Here is an 18,017-nt window from a genome sequence, read left to right as displayed (position 1 = left end):
TTCATCATTTCCCACCTTGGGCACAATACCTGGCACATAGTAGGGGCTGCATAAATATTTGATGAACAAAGGCATCACCCGGCCCCAGAACCAGCCAAAGAACCTGCTGCTTTGAGGGTGGGGTGGTCCGGAGTGGTATTTTGTCTACAGAATCCAAAGAGAAATGTGTGGGTAAGTAGACTCAGAGCCCCAGTGGTGTATTATTAACAACACACTGCATGTTCTTGTAGCCTTGTTTTTAATGAAAAGTAAAAACACCCCCAAACTCCATTTTCAAGTAAAAGCACAAATCCTTAGTGTCATTACCACACCAATGTGAGCTATTGCTAAGTGTTTTCCATAGCTCTGTCTGGAGCTCTAGAAACCTCTCCTGGTTAATTTCTCCAGCGCCCTCGGGAGAGAGGTGGGCACGGCGTGGGCACAGCTTGTGCTCCGTGTCTCTTAACCTCGTACCTATCTCTGACACACAGCTGTGCTTTTGTCTTTGTGCCTACCCCTGCCCCCCTCCCCCTAGCATTGAGAGCAGATTGGACCTGAGGAAGAATCTGCAGTGCCAGAGCTTCAAGTGGTACCTGGAGAATGTCTATCCAGAACTCAGGTACCCGCCCTACCTTTTGAGCCTTTGCCTGCTGTGAGGAAATGCCATCGGCTGACTTGGTCTGGAAAGAGGACATCCCGTGGGCAACTGGATAAAGGTTTTTAAGTATAGGGAGGTCTGTAAAGACCAGTTGGCTTCCCTTATTCCTGAAACCAGGAGAGGAATTAAGTTAATCAGTAGCATGAGGGATGGAGGTTAGCTAGTAGCAGCATTTCTCAACTGCTGGGGTTTGAGTCCCAGGTGTGACCTGAGGCTGATGCTATCTCCAAGCCAGGTTCCATGGGTGTCTTCTTGCTACCTTGTTCCTAGCAGGAGCCCCCACTCCAGCACAAGTCGCTGTAATGCCACCCCAGTGAGATGCCCCTCAAAACACTGCCTCCAGCTCTCCAGCTGCTAATGCCACTAAGCCAGAAAGCAGCCGGTTCTCATCTCTCCTCTGGTTTTCCTCCAGAATCCCCAACGATTCCTCCATCCAGAAGGGTAATATCCGACAGAGACAGAAGTGCCTAGAGTCTCAAAGGCAGAAAAACACAGAAATCTACGACCTCAGGTTAAGCCCCTGTGTCAAGACCAAAGGCAAGGATGCAAAATCCCAGGTAAGGAACAGGCTGGGGAGAGAACGTGTACAGGGACTCAGCCTCTGTCACCTGCTCTTATGTGACACCAGGTGTCCACTTACACCCAGAGCCTAGCAACAGAACAGGAGAAGTATGATTTCCCCTCACTCTGGGACTGGGTTCACTCCACTGGGTTTCCACATGTGTGGACATGTGTGCGGTTTCTCTGGAAGATCTCTTACCAGGCCACATTGTGCCTATAGGAAGTCACCATCAAATTAGCAGGATCTAAGGAGTACGTCATTCGCATCCATCCTGCTGGCAAGTAAGTGAGGGCTAGGTCAGGCAGGGCAGGGCGAGCAGCTACCTGGAAAACATGAAATGCTGATGGAGAGAAGCGTGCCTCTGGGTGACGCTGGTCCAGGATGACATGCCTGCTCTGAGGCTCCCCGCCGCTCTAACCCTGACTTCTGGTGGGCACATCGGGTCTGGTAAAACCATCGCCGTCATCCACCGCCCCCATCGCTGGCAGGGGCCTCGTTCACCTGCGCCCCATCCCCACTGCGTCCCATCCTCAGCAGGCCTGTGACTCCACCTGCCCCAGGCCTGGAGGAAGCACAGGAATCCGTTCTCAGAAAGGTTGCCTCGTGCCTGTGCCTTCATCCATTCATCCACATGGCACGCCCACGTCCCGTGGGTCAGTGTTCTCCCTCTGGGGATGGAAAGCTTTTAAAGGTCACGGGCAAACCCACAGTCTGTCTCTGCCTCTGTCACACTTGCCGGCTGGACACGTTAAAGCACATCCAGCGCATAACTTCCTCCTGGTCCCCACGGCACAGCTGGATCTCTCCAGCATTCCTGTTCTTTCTCGCTCTTCTCTTTGCCAGCTCCTGTCCTCCTCTTTCCTGTGCTCGTGGGGAATATTACCGGGGCTTTTAGGTCGCTATTCTGTTCTCTGTAAATGGTTTCTTGTTTCATCCAAGCTCCCAGCTTTGGCCACATCCTCTCTTTCATTGATTCACAGATTCTGGTTTTCATCCCCCCACGAATTCACGCATTCACTCAGTAACCATCTCTGTTCTCTGCTGTGAAGACACGGAGATGAATGACTAGGTTGCGCATCTCCGTGGTCCCCCAAGGGATCTAATGCAGGAAAAAACAAGTAAGCAGCTGTTCTGATAGAAGCTCGGTCCGGGATGGAATGTGGTCCAGGCTGCTCTAGAAGCACTGAGGGATGGTGTCCACCGTATGCAGGAGAGTCAGGGACGTCTTCCCAGAGGCCTTGAAAATGAGCTGCATCCTGAGAGCAGAGTAGAAATAAGCCATATCAGGAAAGGGAGGAGGAGCAGCCCAGGAAGCACAGCACGCGTGGAGGCCTGGGCTGTGGCTGGGGGACCAGAGCGAGCCTACAGCCGCCACGAAGTCATCCATGATGTCTGTGATTCTAGTGTACGGACAGCGACGAGCAGTTGCCAAGTGCCACAGCCACCTCCCTGGCCCACTGCTTCCCTCCATGTGACTGCTCTCTCCCAGGCTCCACGGCTCTGATCCCATCCATCTGCCCTGGCTCCTCTTTCTCCTGGTCCCCATTTCTGCAGGTCCTGTCCCTTTTCTCCTCAAATAGCTCCCCATGGACCTTGCATTCATTCCTCCATGCCTGATCAGCCTTCCTCAGCTTTGGCACTGTTGATGTTCTGGGCTGGATGAGTCTTTGTGCTGGGGACTGCCCTGTGCTCTGAGGTCTGCCTAGAAGCATCCCTGGCCTCCACCCATCAGATGCCAGTGCACCCCACACGCACCATTCATGACAATCAAACTATCTCCAGGCTACACCAAACGCCCCTGGGACATAAAACCACCCGGACTGGAAACCACTGTGTTAGGTTATAGCCATAGCCTCCAGCCCCCACCCCTCATCCCCCAACATGTCACATTCAAACCATGGTTCCCCACCTCAGTACAGCCTTCAGTGGCTCCCTGCTGCCTGCCTCCAGAACCCACACCCGCAGCACCAGCCTCTCACTTAGAGTGGCTTTTCCCAGACCCATTTCTCTGCTCCAGCAGGACATGGGAAGGGCTGCCTGAGTTAGACAGGAAAGAAAAGTCAAGCAGAGGTGTCAATTTTGCTTGAGGTATGGCGGCCTGCCTGGGAATGACACCGTTTGCTCAAGTAGTATTTTGTAAAATGTTGTGACTAGCTGATGCCCATCCCTCTCTTCTGAACCTGTGTGTGGGTGCTATTCATAGGGGATCCCAATGGCCAGAATGTTGTCACCATCTTTTCCCTGGGACAAGAGTTTGCTCAATCTATCTTCAGTGAAACAGCATCTTTTCTGGTACTTAATGTCTTTGGCTGAATAAGGAAGTAGGAGGAGAGGAGCCATGGATCTCTGGGTATTGGAGAGGGTTCTCCAATGGCCCAGCCCTGGTGAAAGATTGCCAAACCTTCGTTTGACTGGAGAGTAATAGTACCTATTCCAGCTGACCTGCTAATGGCAGAGAAAGGGGAGGAAAAGCAGTCATCTGTGGGAAACTAAGGGTGATCATAGTAACAGTCTTTGAGCCAAAAGGTCTTTCTAGAAGATAGGGCCAAGCTATCACTCCTTCCCACTTTGGCAAGAACAGTTGGATTTGTGTAGCAGCAGCATGAACTCAAGAAAAATGGAAGAAGACTCTGAGATTGGAGTTTCACCAGCTTCCACAGAGGACAGCGAGTGCCCGTGGTGCTCCTGGTCCGAGGTTGCATGCCGGGTGCTGGGTGGAGCTAAATTGGATTAGACACAGCCCCCCTCCCAGCAGTAGGCCTGGGATGCACGTCCAAGTCTTCTGAAGGTGTGAACCTGCTTCAGACAGATAGAAGTCTACATAACTATTTCAGCTGGAATAATCCCCAAGTGTGCATGTGTGCACGTATATGCATGTGTGTAAGACATACACCCTTGTAGCACTGACTTATGTTACCTTTCTTGTCCTTTCAGTATCTTTCCCTCCTTCTTGCATAAGAAAGGGCTTTCTTCTACTGTGTTAGGGCATCCAGAGGTTCTCTCCTCTGACCCTGCTCTGCCTCTTTGCCCCTCCTAACGTTTCCTTTTCTTCTTGGTCTACCTCTTGGTCTGTCCAGAGGGGGACCACTTCTGCCCCTCACACCGCTTCCCATAACTCTTTCCACCCTCTCTCAGGCTGCCTCCTCTTTTGCCTGAGGGAAGCCATATCAAGGAAGGAACACAAGAGCCCTGTTAAAGAGGTTTACTATTATCCTAATTTTACAGATGGAACCAGGGCCTGGAGAGATTATCCAAGGTCCTAGACTAGTAAGTGGTGAAGGTAAGAGTTGGAAAATCTGGCTACCACGGCCTTGTTCTGCTATTGCTGCCACTGCCAGAGCCACAGCTGGTTCCAGAACACTTACCTTCAAGTTCAGTCATGAGAGGAGATGCCTGGCACTGATCCCTCTCCCAGAGACAAATATTGTAAACATGAAAACCATATAGATCAGCTCCATTGTGACAGCAGCGAACTGGCCAGTTCCTACTGGCAGCCCCTGAGAAAGGCAACGGGTCACACCCTGTGTCAGGCCTGGGGAGGAGGCAGGCCAGACAGGAGACCCCCCTGCCATTGATGGGACTGAGGAAAAGGATGGATAGGGGCCCATGGACTCCACACCAGAGCAGAGGGCACACATAGCCCTGGCTTCCAGCCTGTGCCTATCCCCCTTTACTCCTGCCCTGGCTCTGTCCCCCTCTGTGAACTCCCAGCCTTCATATCCACACTCCGTCACTCCCCTCTAAATGGCCCCCTTTGCAGCCAGCTGTGTATAGTAGGGACACAGCCTACCCTTGGGAGGACAGACCCAGGGTAGGATCTACACAGATCCTGAAATCTCCAAGGTTCAGGCCATTTGGGTAGAGGATTCAGGGGTTCCAGATATCTGGAGTAAAAGAACACCAGCAGGTGGGAGCCACGAGCTCAGGGTTCTGCTTCCAGCTGGCTACATGCTCTCCAGGGGGTGCGACCCCAGGCACATGGGAGTCTTCACTGTTGAAAGGAGACAATCATATCCTGGTTGTTCTCTGCTGCTGGCTCACGTCCCTGCCCCACCCCCAGCCCAGCTATCCTTCACCCTGCCTTACCTCTCTTTCTTGGCCGGTTTGTCAACCTTGGGAACAAAGTGTTTAATCTTCTTGTGTATTGAAGATGTCGGCAAGCTGATGCCTTGGGTGAAGTACAAGAGAAATACATCATCAGTTTGCAAACGCGCAAAGACCAAGAAGCCTCCAGGTTAACGAGTTTCCTCTTAACTTTATTGGATTCTCTAGAAAAATATTTGTGTGAAAGATGGAAGGAAGACAGATGCACCATTCTCCTTGCTATCCCAATTTAAAGAAAGGGAGAAAAACATAAAAAGTTTGCAGTGTGTCATTTGAGGCAGTGTAGGCTACTGGCTTATGAAGGATGCGTGTAGGCTGCTGGACGCTTGGGTGGGCAAGAGAAGCTAAAAGCTCTCCCCCACACACACACCTGCACTCCCCTTGGCACCTCTAGGTAAGTCTGCCTGCAGGACAGGTGCCCAGCGTGTTCACTTCCCCATCTGATACTACCCTTCCTCCCCATGCTTTCTCAACACACCATTGGGAAAGGCCCCATCATAACTGCCTCTCCAGCAGATCTCCTGGGAGGCAAAGCAAAGGCAGTTTTCCAAAGGAAGCTCTCTGGGCCCATGTCTCTTCCTGTTGGCTTCCTCCATCACCGCCGTCAACGTGCAGACAGTAATTCAGCACTTGCTCTGTGGACAGCACCCTCCTGACCACCACCCTGTGGGAACCCAGGTGCCTTACAGTGACCCTCCATGGCCAGGACTAATGTCACCACTTCACATTTGAGGGGACTGAGGTACAGAGTTCAGATCTCACCCAGGTTTGCAGGAGGAATAAGCAGAAGAGCCAGGACTCCAGCCCCCGCAGCCACTCCAGGGCTCCACAGCAGGACCCAGCAGCAAAGGTACTGGGTGTGGGCTTTTGATCACATGCATATAAAATGTATCCTGACAGCTTGGGATGAAGGGACAGGATGGACTTGGAAATAGAGAAAAGACCCTGGCAGTGAGTCCAGCAAAGTTCTCAAAAGCAGGGAGCATGTCTCCGAGGCTGCCAGGTCACCCTGCTGCCGTTAGTCACCAGGGAGAGGCTGAAGTCTGTGTCCCTGTGGCTGAAGGAGGTGTGCCAAGCACGGCCAGGCAGTGCCTTTGGGTGATCCTTCCGGGATGGCTGCCCCGAGAAGTCGACGGAAATAAAGTGTTGCTTGAGTCTGTTCGTTTGTGTCTGAAGAGGCTAAAGGGTCGTGTGTGACCTGCAGTGTGACTTAGGGGGCAGTGGCCCTGGATGCTCTCAGCTCAGATCCAGTCTCACCAAAAAGGCCCTGCATTCATAGTCAACCCTGCGGTCTGCTCCCAGAGTGACCTCTGACCTCTCTTCCCTTCCATAAAGTCATACTTGCCTTGCAGGATCACCGTGATGATGAATAGACTATGAATACAAAGCATCTAGAACCAGGAGCCCTCATACATGAGTTAGTTTGCCCATCCAACCACAACATAACCAGCAGCACTGCTTGGCACTTGGGCTGTCTCTTTAAATGGGGAGCTCACTGCCATTAGTAACTGACATAGGATTCTGTGTTCATGAAAACACAGCCCCTACCTTCTCTCCACGTGTGAATATCTCCTCACCTGACCATTGCACCTCCCACAGGTCATCAGAGTCCTATTGGTGGCCACTGCACCAAGGCTAGCCCCTGGCTGTATGTTCTGTAGGCATCATCTAGATTAGTCATCACACAACCCCATGGGCCATGTCCTGTTATCCCCACTGTTTCACAGATGGGATAAGTGAGGCTTAGAGAAGGGATGTCCAGTGCTCCCCAGGTCATACACAAGTAATGCTGGGCCTGCTGCTTCTAGGGACCAGGCCCTTCAGGCTAGGCTACAGGGTCTCAACCTCAGTACTGTTGGAGTTAATACCAGATAATTCTTTGTTGTAGAGACTGTCCTGTGCACTGTAGCTGTTTGCCAGCATCCCCGGTCCCACCCACTGGATGCCAGTAACTCACCCACCTAGTCATAGTAATCAAAAAGTGCTTCCAAACACTGCCACATGGCTCTTGGATGGATGGATGGATGGATGGATGGATGGATGGATGGATGGATAGATGATAGATAGATAGATAGATAGATAGATAGATAGATAGATAGATAGATAGAAGCAAGATCATCCTAGCTGAGAGCTGCTGTCCCAGGCTGGTTGCTTCTCTCCAACTAGTGGTCACCCGGGGCCATTTAAAGGTCAGCCCCTGGGCCTGGGCCCCTACCCATCTCATGCCTGCCTCTTCCAGAATTTGTCCCCTTTAGACATGCCCCCTTAAAAGCATCTTTCTTCTCTGCTGCTCCATCCAGTGCAAGACAGTGAACCCAAAGCTGGCTGCTGTGGCCTGTTTCATTCCACCCCTCAAGGCTGTGGCCAGATGGGCATTGCCCAGAGTCCCCTACCTGCCAGGCTGCTCCCTTCTCTATATGCAGGGGCTGTCCTCCAGAGACCCCCACTAAGCACAGAAGGCTGTCGATCCTGGGCCACCCCCTCCTCCTCATCAGTTCCCCTCTCCCGGGGCAGGAACAAAGGGGCTGGAGGGCCTTCTAGATCGTATATCAACACCTGAGCCCTTTTAATTGCCTCATCCTCCTTAGTCCCTTACTGGCCTATCCCTGAAGGAGTGGTGCCATCCACACCACCTCTGGGTTACCTTCCCTGGGTATGGCTGTGTCTGTGTGCACTGGGGGTGGGAGCTGTGACTTGGCCAAACCCTCTTAATGGAGCTGTCAGCGGATGGCCCAGCGTACACTGCTGTAGCCAGGCCAGCCTGAGCAACCACTGCTACCTTCCCAAATCCATTTCTGACTCCAGGATTCATTTAATAAACCCATTCATCACCGGCTGTTCTGGAAGTCTGACAGGCTGCAGAATGGGAATAAGAAACCTCTTCTCCCTTCCCGCCCCACCTGCTTCTGTGATCTGCTTCCCTCTCTCCTCCCTTGCAGATCTGGCCAGAGAGCTGCATTCCTCTGAGAAATTGTGAGGCTGAATTATTTCAGTGCCAGTAAAACACCAGCTAATGCAAAGTCCACTTAGCGTAAAGGCTTCGATCCCTCATCCGTGCATGTGCACATTCTCCCCTTGGGGATCCTAAGGTGGTTTCCTCCGAGCTCAGCCCCAGCCGGGTACCATATGCGTTCCTTCCCGAAAGGCATTAGTGGACCGGCATCTCAGATGTCAAAAGAGGCATCAACCCACCTCCTGCCCTCTCATGCCCTCCCCAGTACTTGCAGTTTTTAATGCCCCTAGGGTATTACAAAAGAAGAAATGCCAAGATGAGCTTTCAGAAATTGTGTATTTCAAGTTTTTATGTTTAATTAGTTAATACTTTTAACATAAAAAATACAAAGTTAGTGTATTGTGGTAATGAAAATAATTGCAGGATTTATTTTTAAGATGCCAATTCATGGTTCACAGCAGCTGTGTGGGTGGGTAATGGGTCAGAGAGATGGACCTTATCTTCTTTCCACATCACTGACTGTATGTTTAGACTCATTTCCCAACAATGGCAGAAATCTCTAGCCGAGGCCAGTTGTATGGTGGGCTTGGGCAGTGGTTCTCTGGCAGCCCTGTCCTTGGGTTTGGGCCTGGGCTTCAGGCCTTTCTCTCCCCTCCCCACATAGAATTCTCAGGACACACATCCAAGACCTGCTCCCACCTTCTAGATCCCACTCCAGATGTCAAGCACCCCAGAATCCCTTGCCCAGATGGCCCTAGCCTGATGTCAGGACCTGCATGGATCTCCTGAGGGTAGACCATGTCCCTAGCACACACCTAGACCCAAGGGGGGTGCCATTTAAATGGTAATAACCAAGTGAGCGTGGATATGCAGATAGGGGAGTTCATGATGGGGGACAGAGCCAGGGCAGGAAGTAAAGGAGAGCAGGCACAGGAAACCAGCGCTGTATGTACCCCACTGGTGGAGCTCGTAGAATGTGGACCTCCATTCATCCTCTTACCCAGTTCCCATCAATGCCAGGGAGGGGCCTGCTCTCAGCTGCCCACTCCCTAGTGTCCTACATGGAGTGTGACTTTTGTCCCCCTCCCCGGCCAGTGGGAACTGGCCGGCTCTCCAATGTCACAGTGGAGCTGAGCTCTAGTTTCCATATTTACAACCTGGAAGAGGGCTCTCAGGGACTCTAGACACTACTTGTGATTAAGCTTGATTAGGAGGAGCTAAGTCTGTGGCAGCAACAGCAAAGGAGCCAGAGAGAGTTGGTCGGAGAGCGTTGGATAACTTCTGTGAGCCTTTCATCATGTAGAATGGAGACAATAATAATAATAACATATCTAGTAGGATTTTTGTGAAGACTAAAGCGATCTGTGCCAAGCCCCCAGGACAGTGCCTAGCACATAGTAAGTGCTCAGTAAATGTTGGCCGTCAATAACAGGATCCTGATTGCTGCATCCCCTCTGTGTGTACAGATGTCTTTCCCTTTCCCTTCCCTTATCCCAAAGGGAAGCGAATGGCGTGTGTAGGATGGTGATGTTCAAGGCCAGAGCAGCACTTCTTGATACATCCCAAGGAGGACATTTCATTACATTTATTATTTTAAAAATTAAATATATATAAATCTAGAAGTAGATGGAAGAGTATAAAGAACCCCCTGTAGCCATCCCCAAGTTTCAAGAATTCTTAACTCACAGCCAGTCTTTTATCCATCAGTAATTTCCATCTGCTCCCAAGAGAGTGCCTTCTGGTCTACGTCTTCTCCCAACACCAGCAGTTTGAAAAGGGACACAAGCATCCACTCGCAGGACCCAACCCCTAGGGGACAGCGGCTTCCACTGGGCTGGTGGCCCCATCCAGGTGTCCGGAACAGGGAAGGTTCCAGATCAGGAGAGGCAATGCTCTGCCTGCAGGTGGTCTGGTGAGGCAGCAGCAGGACCTGAGCCTGCGGGCAAGGAGGGGACAGGCCAGGGCACAGAAAGACGCTGAAGATGTCACCAGTTCGTGGAAGTCAGGAGAGGGGCCAGGGCCGGGAGGTGGCTGCCAGGAGCTAGGGAAGGTACAGAACAAGCATGAATGCCGGCTCAGCTTATGGGATACATGGTCTTAGAGCGGGGGTTGGGGACCAGCCAGGTAAGGACAGGGCTCAGGCCCAGGAGCAGTAGCTGATGAGCAGCCTGGTCCAGAGGCTGAGGGTCAGCTGGCTAGCAGGGGTGGAGTAGAGAAGGGGTCCAGCCCTTGACAGGGTGGTCTCTGCAGCCTCCCCCCGCCCAGGGCATCCAGTTCACCTTCTTTGCCCCATGATGAGGCCTCTACCAGCTGGTTGCTCTCTGATCTCCAACATTTTGGAGACTGGGCGAGGAACATCCCTTGTCATGACCTTTCCTCTCCCCAGCCTCCCTGTCCGTTCACTTGTTCAGCTTCCCTCCCTATGGGAGCTCTGGGGCCCAGAGATGTGTTGGCCTCTAGTGCTGGAGTGCACATACCTCCTGGGGTCATTTCTGGTCATGACCTTCTGTCCCTCCGCTCCTCTTCTCCTCCCCTCGGCACACTCCCTATTCCCTTTGTTGCACCATCTGCCTCTTATTAGAACACTCCTGTTTTCAGGACGCTGATTGGATTCCTTTTCAAAGAAGGGACATCCTAAAGACAGCTGGGGCTGACCTGCCAGGTAGCTGCTTATGGTGGCAAGTGTGGGGAATAGACATGGATCCAGACAGAGAAACTGGAGACTGCATAGCTGGGCTGGGGTGTTGTCCAAGCTTCCCCACCTCAAGTCCAGAATTGTTCAGCACCTCCCAAAGGCAGCCTGCATGCCCAGGCCAGGCCCCTTCCTGGACGTGGAGATGGAGACTTCAGAGGGGGCATGACCTGGGAGTCTCTGGCTATGGAGTCCCATTTTCCAAGGTGATTTTGTTGACGGTCTGTTACTGCTAGGACCCCTGGTGCTTTTTACCCAGCTGCACTAATGATCACACAGCCCCAGGAGTGTCCCACCAGGCTTCCAAGGATCTTGATGTGAACCCTCTGGCCTCTTCCCCTCCAGATATGGGCCTTCACATACACCCAGCAGATCCTCCAGGAGGAGCTGTGCCTGTCTGTTGTCACCGTGTTCCCTGGCGCCCCAGTGGTTCTTGTCGTCTGTAAGAATGGAGATGACAAACAGGTGAGTGCTCAGTAGGTGCACCTGGGGCATGGCTACCTTCAGTGACGGATGAGACTACCTGTGTAGGTCTAAGTCCCACCTGCAAGACCAGGGAGAAACTTTAGAAGCAGAGGGGTGGATCAGAAAGAGGCCCTTCTGGTTAGGAGAGGAGGGCAGGGATGGTGGCAGCAGTGGTTGGCTCACATCCGGATGCCTGTGGACCTGGTTGAGCCACTATGGACACGCACATCTTGTACTCACTTGTCTGGCTCTGACACCCACCTGGCATCCCAGAGCTCTACTCCTCCGGGGCAAGACCCTCAGAGCCACAGATTGAGTAGTACTCAACTCCTGGCCTTCAGGGGCCTTGGGCCGTAGCAGGGTGTCCACCAAGATTCATAGCACTCTGGATGCACCCATGTGGCCAGCCGAGCCCAAGTCATTGACTCCACACAGCTTCCTGCTGACTGCTTATTGGCATTAGAGAGATGGACATTTGGATGCCCTTTCTATAGCTCACTAGCGGTGTGAGCCACGGCAGGTTCCTGGACTTCGGTTCTCTGAAGTTGAAGATGCCCGCCACACGGGGCAGCTGTCTAGAGTGATTAACTGAAGTGGTCTGTGGCACCTGCGCAGTGGTGGTTCCCCCAAAACATGTTCGTTCTTCCTTCCTTGTCCCGTGAGGTCAAGTCTGGAGAGTAGTGGCATCAGATTTCTTGCCCCCCCCCTCCCAACCTGGGCCCTTCATGTGCTAAAGCACTTTTGGAGGAGCACAGGTTTGTGGTGTTGGTGTTGGATGCTGCCTGGAAGCCTCTCTGCCCTCCTGCATCCCATCCCCCAGCATCCCATCCCCCAGCTCGCTCTCCCGAGTGCACATCGTTTCTCTGGTTGCTCCTGTAACTAATGTGCTTCCCATTTTCTGGCTTGTTGCTTGGAAAGTTATTGCCTTCTAATGAGTTTTCCTAGCAAATATATTGATTTTTCCTTTTACTTTTTTATCCGGAAAAAAACCCACAAAAAAAAAAAAATGCAGAAACCAACAATAATACCTGGCAAAGCAATTAGTTGCAGCTTTATTCCTCTGTGAGACCATGAAGTCAAGTCTCTGGGTGACCCTAGCCACATGGTGTAAACATGTCTGATTATTCTGGAACTCCTGATATTATCAATAGATCCTGGACCTTTAGCCAGAGAATTTGGGTTCATGCTCTCTCCTCTCTGTCTTCTCAGCAATGGACCAAGACTGGTTCCCACATCGAGCACATAGCATCCCACCTCTGCCTAGACACGGACATGTTTGGTGATGGCTCTGAGAATGGCAGGGAAATCGTGGTCAACGTGTGTGAGTCATCACTTATGAGCCAGCACTGGGACCTGGTGAGCTCTTGAGGACCTGAGCCAGAACCAGCGGGGCTGTGGGTGACATTTCCCCAGATGAAAAGCAGACTGGGAATCAGGCTACAAGCAGCCCACAGCTACTGTAGATGCTCTGAACCGGGAGGTGGAGGCAAAGCCCCCCCGGATAGGAGCAGATGTCTCAGGGAGGATGGAGGAAGGGATTGAAAGCCAAGTGGGGCTCAGAGACAGATCCTACATGTTCTCCGTGCTGTTCCAGTTCCAGTCCTGGCCCCATCTGCCCTTCACTGGAATCTGGGGAGAGAGATCTCGTGGGGAGTGTTTATGTTGTTCCCTTTCTTTCAGAAGAGGCCAGAGAGAAAAGCCTTTTTTGTCACTAGGCCAAGACTAAATTGAGAAATAAAGAATGGAGGTTGTTTTCAAAACAAATAAAGGAACCTTGGAAGTTTTCTCTGTGCATCTCTTACTTTGTTTTGACTAATGCTAGCTTAGTGCCAACCTGGGTTCTCCATTCAGAGGGGATGCAGGAAGGTTGGGCCTCTTGGCAGAGTAGACAAAGAGGACAGGGAAATGGGAGACCTGTGCCCTCATCCTGGACTGCCACCCATAGGCTGTGTGACCTTAAACAGACACACACCTCTGGCCCTTCATCCTCCAATGTGTCACGTGGGGGAGCAGAAGCAGATCCATGGTTCTTCCCCAGGGATAGTGTCCCATCCAGAGAAATCATGTCTGTGCAGCTTCAGGAGCTCCTGGTGGGGTCCAGGCTTCCCAGCTGATTCTGACGCCCCTCTCTGGCTGGAACCACTCCCCTATATGTCTCTCTGGGCCCTTGTTGCTTTATAGCCTGTGGCCACTAGCTTGGGAGTTTCCTACTCTAGTAAATCCCCAGTATGCCCTGGGAATTAGGTACTGTGTTTGTCTATATCTATTAACTAGAGTTTGAGAAAAGAACCAATCTAGGGGTACTGGAGTGGCTCAGTTGGTTAAGCATCTGCCTTCAGCTCAGGTCATGATCCCAGGGTCCTGAGATTGAGGCCCATGTCAGGGCTTGCTGCTCAGTGGGGAGCCTGCTTCTCCCCTGCCCCTCCCCCCTGTCCTGAGCTCACTCTCTCATTTTCTCTCTTTCTCTCTCTCTCTCTCAAATAAATAAAACTCTTTAAGAAAAAAGATAACCAATCCGTATTGTTTTAAAATTCCCACATAGGCCCATACATTCTCTGCTGAGGTATGTTTGGTGTGAGCTATTTGGTAATGGTGTTAGTTATCTACTGCTGAGTAACAAATTATACCCCAAAACTTAGCAACTTAAAGCAATATAAGTTTGTTATCAAATGGTTTCTATGGGCCAAGAATCTAGACACAGCTCTGCAGGGTCTCTGGCTTCAGGCAAAGGCTGCAGTCAGGGTATTGTCAGGGACTCCTGTCATCTCAAGGTTCAACCAGGAGGATCTGTCCCAGGCTCACTCAGTGGTTGTTGGCAGGATCTGGTTGTCACAGCCTATTGGCCAGAAGCCACCCTCAGTTCCTTGCTATACAGGCCTCTCCAACACAACAGCTGACTTGACCGAAGCAAGCAAGCCCAGAAAGCAAGGGTGCCAGCAAGATGGAAGTTACAGTCTTCTAGAACCTAATCTCACAAGTTACTGTCTATCCCTTTTACCACCTTCTGTGTGATAGAAGCAAATCACTAGGCTCAGCCACCACTGAAGGGGAGGGAATTACACAGGAGAGCTGATGCCAGGAGGGTGGACCATTGGGAGCCATTTTTGATTCTGGCTGTCCCAGTAACTACTATGCCCTAAATAGGTATTTGTCTCCCCTTCACCCAGAAAGCCTTTGGTGAGGGCCACTGTTCAAGCTCATCATTACTGAGGATACTGCAGGGGTAGGAAACCCAGGGCTGAGCGTTCACACCCAGAATCTTCTCTGGAGGTTGTATTTGTTTATGCAATCCTCCTATTACCTTCTTTAGTTATGATTTGTCTCTTTTTGGGGGGCTATTTCATTCACTGCTCTGAAAAGGAGAGGAGGCCATGGGATAGATAAAGACATCTATTGAAGATGATCTAATGGCTTTTAGAGCTGTGTCCACAGGGTTTAAACTGGCCTTGCAGAGAAGAAGGAAAGACCAGATAGGTTCACCAGCACCCTTTCCCCTGAGAGGGGAAACAGGCGCTGCACTAAAATAACTCAAGGAGCCGAGGTCCTCCCCTATTCTCCCTCTGTATCTGTGCCTGTCCTTGAGTTCCCTGGTGGCAGGAAAGCTGTCTCTTGCCTTGCCTTATCACCATCATGGGGCTGGACACGTCAAGCTCTTAGTGAATGTTTTCCTAAATGGATGATTGGCAAAACTATTCCTTGTCCAAGATGAAATAACTTTACTCACATTTTACTAGCCCTGTAGAGTCACAGAGTGTAGGTGGCTCTAGGTCCCTTCTTGAACACCCAAGGAAATGGGGAAGCAAAAATGAGGCCTCTGTCCCAGGAGGACAAACATCTTTAACCAGGCTGCTTTGATGTGGCTGGAGAGCTAGCACTCAGCAATGCCATTGACTTTAGCAATCCTACCCACCCCCTTTTACTAGTGAAAGGACTTGGGGTAATAGTGAAGAGTAATCCACTAATGGAGACACAGACAGTTCACATGTGAGCTATAGGGCATATGTCTTAAGGCTTCTCTAGCGGGTTATGGGGGATAACTGATGAGGTGAATGAGAATCATGACAACCATGGAGAGTTATCCACCCTCTGTTCACTAAGCTGATGCTGATGATGCCAAAGCAAGAGTAATTTGTGATTTGAAGTCAGAAATAGCAATAGTACCAAATGTCTCCTAACTCAGGACAACACTAATGCCCTGATGGAACAGGGACCCACTCTGGGACACCTTGGCCTGCAGTCGCACAGCAGAGTGAGGACGCCCAAGCTTTACATGGTGGTTACATCTTTCAGTGGGTGCTGAATCAGAGGCCTTGGTCAACTCCGATCATTGAGTCTGAGTGCCAGATTTCAGTAACCTGGAAAAGCTCACTTCTTAGTAGACCACTAGTAGTCATGTGAAAGTAAAAATTTGTCAGATTACATCAGCCTATGAAAAGAGAAGGGACCTACACTCTTCATATTCTAAGGACTCAAAAAATTGAGACCCCTAAACTGAGCTTGGAGTCACTACCCTGGAGCGGTCTTACCACACTGCCAGGTGAGGAGGTGGCCAGTTGTGGTAGAAGCCCCCTCACCTAGGATCACATCTAGCTGGTGGGCTCAGCTACAAACAGTAAGGGCTCCTAAGTATCTTAAGGGTGTGATGTGCAAATTCAGTGGAAGAGATTTTATACATACATTTTTTATATATACTGGAAAGAAAAGAGGCAGGGGCTCTGGGCACACTCCAGGGTCTGGATTAGTGTTGGAAAGATGATGATCGAATGGACGGGCAGAAATCAGAACTTTTGGATATTTCTAGGAGCAGCATAGGTGACCAAGCTGGGTGCCATGTTGAATCTGAGCCTTGCTCTCTTGTCAGTTTATTTCCTTATATGCCATATAACTCCTTTGTATGAGCTCATTTTCAGCAGAACTCATTTTCTCTGGGCACCACGTGCCCAGGTTGTGGAGGCATGTCTCAGAGAAGGTTCAAATCTGCTTCTGTTTCTTCCCATTGATTTTAAACCAGTCTATACATTGATTTCTCCAATTGTGGTTTCCACTCTGTGAAAGTGATAGGAATTTGGACCCCTCATCTACATTGGGCACAAGCTTGGTTTTCAATCTTTTCTCCACCCAAATTATTGCCCTGCTGTCATGGCATCACCATTCACCCAGCTGGTAAGTGGGGATTGTTGGCCCTTTTAAGCAACCAACTGTATGTAGGGTCTTGTTTCTGGTTTCAGCCACCCAGGAGTCCATGGCCTTCATATCTTGCCTTTTCTTGGAGGTTTGGAACTCCAGCCATCTGGATTTGATTCCCCATCAGTTCACACTCACCACCTTGGCTTTGAATTCACATTCATTTTTTGGAATCTGGGATTTCCCCTTCCTTTCAAGTGCAGCTGTGATTTCAAATTGTTTTATTGTATTTTATACAATATTTACATATGTACGTGGGAGGGGACTTCCTATATCAGCTCAGACCAAAATTCCTTAGTATTGTAATTAGCTGTCACCACTGTCTTTCCCAATGGCTGCGGGACACCATATCTTAGTATAGACACTCAATAAATTTCTGTGAATGAGTGAGAGAATAAGCCTGTGATTCTTTAGTACCACTTCCTAATTACCTCCTGGCTATAGCTATCAGACATTAGGGTTTTAAAAAGACAGCAAAGACAGAAATGGAAGACCAAGAAGACAAATTTATAACAATGAAATCTTGTTATAATACCCATAGATTTAGGGATCATGCATATTTTACTTCGTAATGACAGAATTTAATACTGAAAGTGCTAACTGGAAAGAACTATCAGTAATGGAAATCTTTAATACTGCAGGAGAGCCCAGCAAGAGAGAATCTGTTCTCATAAACTCTGGGGGATGGTGACAGGAGAGTAGACGGGCAGCGTTTGCATTTCATCTACAAGAATCTCAGGCATTTTTCCCTGGTATCTGGCAACATCAGTCCTGGCTGGCCCTCACGGAGAGACTCACCTTTACCTATGGTCCAAGTAGTTTGCCTATGCTGGATTTAAGTCCCCTGCCTTCCCCGACTCCACAGGCTGAGCCAGTGCCTACTGTGCCCCCAGGGAGCCAGTGCCCTAACCTGTCCGTTCCCTCTGCACGGTGACACACCTGGGCAGCATCCAGCACCCAGAGGACACAGTAAAGATGTGAAGGTTCCAGGAAAAGTCTAGCAGCTGTGTGGACACAGAAGCCTCTGGGGCATCGCAGGTGGCGCGTGGGAGCCTCTTCTCTCCAACACGCAGAGCCAACCTCCCAGGCTCCCTGGTGGTCTGAGGTCTCAGGCAGCGCGACTCGGATTAGCACAATCCCAAGCTCCGAGCGCTTTTCCATTTGCCATGGAGCCGACTAATTTAATGAAGCCGTCACAGCGCACACCTCAGGGCTTATTGGAAAAGGACTGGAGCACGACATTATTTCACAGCGGTAGATTGCATCATTTTCATTTCACGGCTTTCCAATGGGAAATAATAAAACAAAATTACAAACATAATGAAGAAAGAAAGGAAGGACAAAAAAAAAAAAAAAAAAACAAACCCAAAACCAAAACCTTGGGTGAGAGACACATCCTCTGTGCTGCGACAGGGCTGGT

General features: G+C 50.6%; 1 protein-coding gene across 2 annotated transcripts in view; it reads left to right on the top strand.

The window, feature by feature from the left end:
* The window catches only part of GALNT14 (polypeptide N-acetylgalactosaminyltransferase 14), a 205,204-nt gene extending 192,007 nt beyond the window's left edge, over positions 1-13,197 (top strand). Inside the window, exons 12-15 of one of the 2 annotated variants that reach the window (XM_025454254.3) lie at positions 515-598; positions 1,050-1,194; positions 11,294-11,413; positions 12,623-13,197. In XM_025454254.3, the coding sequence (XP_025310039.1) occupies positions 515-598; positions 1,050-1,194; positions 11,294-11,413; positions 12,623-12,781 (508 nt within the window). In that variant the 3' untranslated portion in view covers positions 12,782-13,197. The remainder of the gene's footprint in view (positions 1-514; positions 599-1,049; positions 1,195-11,293; positions 11,414-12,622) is intronic. The other variant, XM_025454255.3, reaches the window with a different exon arrangement.
* Positions 13,198-18,017: the final 4,820 nt, after the last annotated feature.

The sequence above is a fragment of the Canis lupus genome, chromosome 17, assembly GCF_003254725.2.
Source record: "Canis lupus dingo isolate Sandy chromosome 17, ASM325472v2, whole genome shotgun sequence".
NCBI lineage: Eukaryota > Metazoa > Chordata > Mammalia > Carnivora > Canidae > Canis > Canis lupus.
This window is presented reverse-complemented; position numbering and strand designations above follow the sequence as displayed.